Below are 2,416 nucleotides of genomic sequence, written 5' to 3'. Positions count from 1 at the left end.
CTCTGCAATCAACAATTTGACTTGTGCACCCAAAAAATCATTAGCGGGTGCCCGGTGATCCCCTGCCAAGATGTGATTTTATAGTTGCGCGCGCGTAAACCGGTGCCTCGCCATTCCTCCATGATTCCCTCCGTAGCCATGTGACCTTGCAGCTCTAAACACGCCATCACGTAGTCGTCGGGTGCAACTGACTCGTCGTTCTCACCTCATTTGCCTATTGGCTTGCCTATAAATGCCCCGGCAATGTCATCCCCTCCAGCCATCACAACACAAACAGGAGTAGTACTACTACTCCAGTCTCCGGCGAGTACATACCCTACAGGTCCAACAAGGTTCATAGACGACCTGTAGCGCCAATATGGCTGGCGTCTCCAGCAATGCCATTGCCCTTGTGGCACTCCTCTCCGTGCTCTTCACGGGCGTCCGTTCTGCGGTCAACTACGACACCGCCGTCGCTAGATCCTACAACTCTGGCTGGCTCCCCGCCAAGGCCACCTGGTACGGGGCGCCCAACGGCGCCGGCCCCGACGACAACGGTACGTCCATACGATACCATGACGGCACATATTTTCATGCCGTCGCTGTACTAAATCATATAGTCGTGCCAACTTAGTACTAGTGGTACTAAAAATGTTGATCCACCGATCGATTTGCAGGTGGTGCTTGCGGCTTCAAGAACGTGAACCAGTACCCAATCTCCTCCATGGGGGCATGCGGTAACGAGCCTATTTTCGCCGGCGGCGAGGGCTGTGGCATGTGCTACGAGGTACGTACTGCATTAATTGCACCATGCATGGCGCCGACACCCGACACTTTCAGTTAAATTAGTTGATGGTGATCATTTTATTAGTTGGTCAAACTCAAACCTGACAGCATCTCCATTTTACGATATCGGTGACTTTTGATTAGTGAGCACTCCTGCTGCCATGTGCATGCAAAGCACAATGTACTCCATGGCCAAGTACGTTGACCTTTAATTTGTTTTGCTCTATGCTTCAGATTAAGTGCGACTACTCCAACAACCCTTCCTGCTCCGGCCAGCCGAGGAGGATCGTCATCACCGACATGAACTACTACCCCGTGGCCAGGTACCACCTCGACCTCAGTGGCACCGCATTCGGCTCCATGGCCAGGTACGGCCTCAACGACCGGCTCCGCCACGCCGGCATCATCGACATGCAGTTCAGGAGGGTGCCCTGCAACTTCCCGGGTATGAAGGTGACCTTCCACGTCCAGCGTGGCTCCAACCCTAACTATCTCGCGGTGCTCGTGGAGTACGCGAACGTGGACGGGACCGTGGTGCGGATGGAGCTCATGCAGACCATCAACGGCCGCCCAACGGGCTACTATCAGGATATGCGCCGCTCGTGGGGCTCCATCTGGCGGATGGACACCAACCGCCCGCTGCAGGGGCCATTCGCCATCCGCATCACCAGCGATACCGGAAAGACGCTGGTGGCCAACAATGCCATCCCGGCTTATTGGCAGCCGGACCATGCCTACTGGTCCAACCTCCAGTTCTATTGATTGGCTTACGTGCGTACTTCTCCGATCGATGCCGAGTTAATCATTTTGGTGTCATCAGCATGATCCCTATTTGTGAGGATCTAATGATTTTAAGTTATTGCCAGGCACTATCTACTTTCAAGCGTTAACAAGCGTGTTAACTGTCGTCGATTGTGTGTCGGGAAGATGTGTGGCTGTCTCTCTGTGCGTGTGTGAAATGTAAGGAGCTAGGCAAGTGGAGTAGCATCCATGTGCTACCCCGGCCACTATCGCAGTTCCAGGCCTGATAGAGTGTGATCCAATTGAGCTTATAAATTAATTCAAATGGATGAAGTTTATGGCATATATACAGTTTGGACATATGTCATCATGCGCATTAGCTTATCATCGAGTATATGCCACGGTTCCTGCGCTTTCTTGTTCCACGACCCATACCAAAATGTAGATGAAAATCTTGCAATTTTTTTCCTTCCTTAGAGATCAAGATGGACATTTCATTTCTAGCGAAGTAGATCGAGATGTACATTTGCCGTCTACGTCCTTTTTTTTGAAACAAGGCAAAAGACTTGCCATTTTCATTAATTAAGAAAAAGGTTTAGACAAAAGCCGCAAAGCGGCAAAATAAAAGGCTACTCTCGCGACATAATTGCACTCATGTGTTTGGCTCCCGCCAACGCCCAAAGATGGGCCTCCTCTTTGATCTTGGCAGTGATAATAGTGGTCGGTGAAGCCATGTTGCGAAAAACTCTCACGTTTCGCTCCTTCCAGATTTCTCACATGACAAGCATCAGAACAGAGCCAATAGCTTTCTTGATATGCCCTCTCGTGTTGATCGTCTTCAGCCACCAATCTTGAACCGTGTCCTCATGGCGCCAAGTCAGCGGTGAGTGGTCCTGAATGCCAAGCCAGG

The 2,416-nt window shown here is 51.2% G+C and overlaps 1 protein-coding gene across 2 annotated transcripts; it reads left to right on the top strand.

Annotated features, from left to right (window-relative positions):
- Nucleotides 1-274: 274 nt before the first annotated feature.
- Nucleotides 275-1,851, top strand: LOC543148 (expansin-B2). Of its 2 annotated transcripts, XM_044553334.1 has the most exons (4): nucleotides 275-536; nucleotides 657-766; nucleotides 1,000-1,536; nucleotides 1,632-1,851. In XM_044553334.1, exons 1-3 carry the CDS (start codon nucleotides 359-361, stop codon nucleotides 1,525-1,527), a joined length of 816 nt encoding a protein of 271 aa, XP_044409269.1. In that variant the 5' UTR covers nucleotides 275-358; the 3' UTR covers nucleotides 1,528-1,536; nucleotides 1,632-1,851. The 2 variants fall into 2 exon arrangements, with proteins under 2 accessions (XP_044409269.1, XP_044409214.1); XM_044553279.1 differs by having other exon boundaries at nucleotides 1,000-1,851.
- Nucleotides 1,852-2,416: the final 565 nt, after the last annotated feature.

This window comes from Triticum aestivum, chromosome 1A (assembly GCF_018294505.1).
Source record: "Triticum aestivum cultivar Chinese Spring chromosome 1A, IWGSC CS RefSeq v2.1, whole genome shotgun sequence".
Classification (NCBI taxonomy): domain Eukaryota; kingdom Viridiplantae; phylum Streptophyta; class Magnoliopsida; order Poales; family Poaceae; genus Triticum; species Triticum aestivum.
The sequence above is the reverse complement of the archived record's forward strand: the minus strand, read 5'-3'. Positions and strand labels throughout refer to the sequence as shown.

Excerpts from the sequence above, each read along its gene's own strand:
- LOC543148 (XM_044553334.1), top strand. The coding sequence starts at position 359 with ATGGCTGGCGTCTCCAGCAATGCCATTGCCCTTGTGGCACTCCTCTCC. Across the intron at positions 537-656 it reads CGCCGGCCCCGACGACAACG|GTGGTGCTTGCGGCTTCAAG; the intron begins GTACGTCCATAC and ends ATCGATTTGCAG. Across the intron at positions 767-999 it reads GCTGTGGCATGTGCTACGAG|ATTAAGTGCGACTACTCCAA; the intron begins GTACGTACTGCA and ends TCTATGCTTCAG.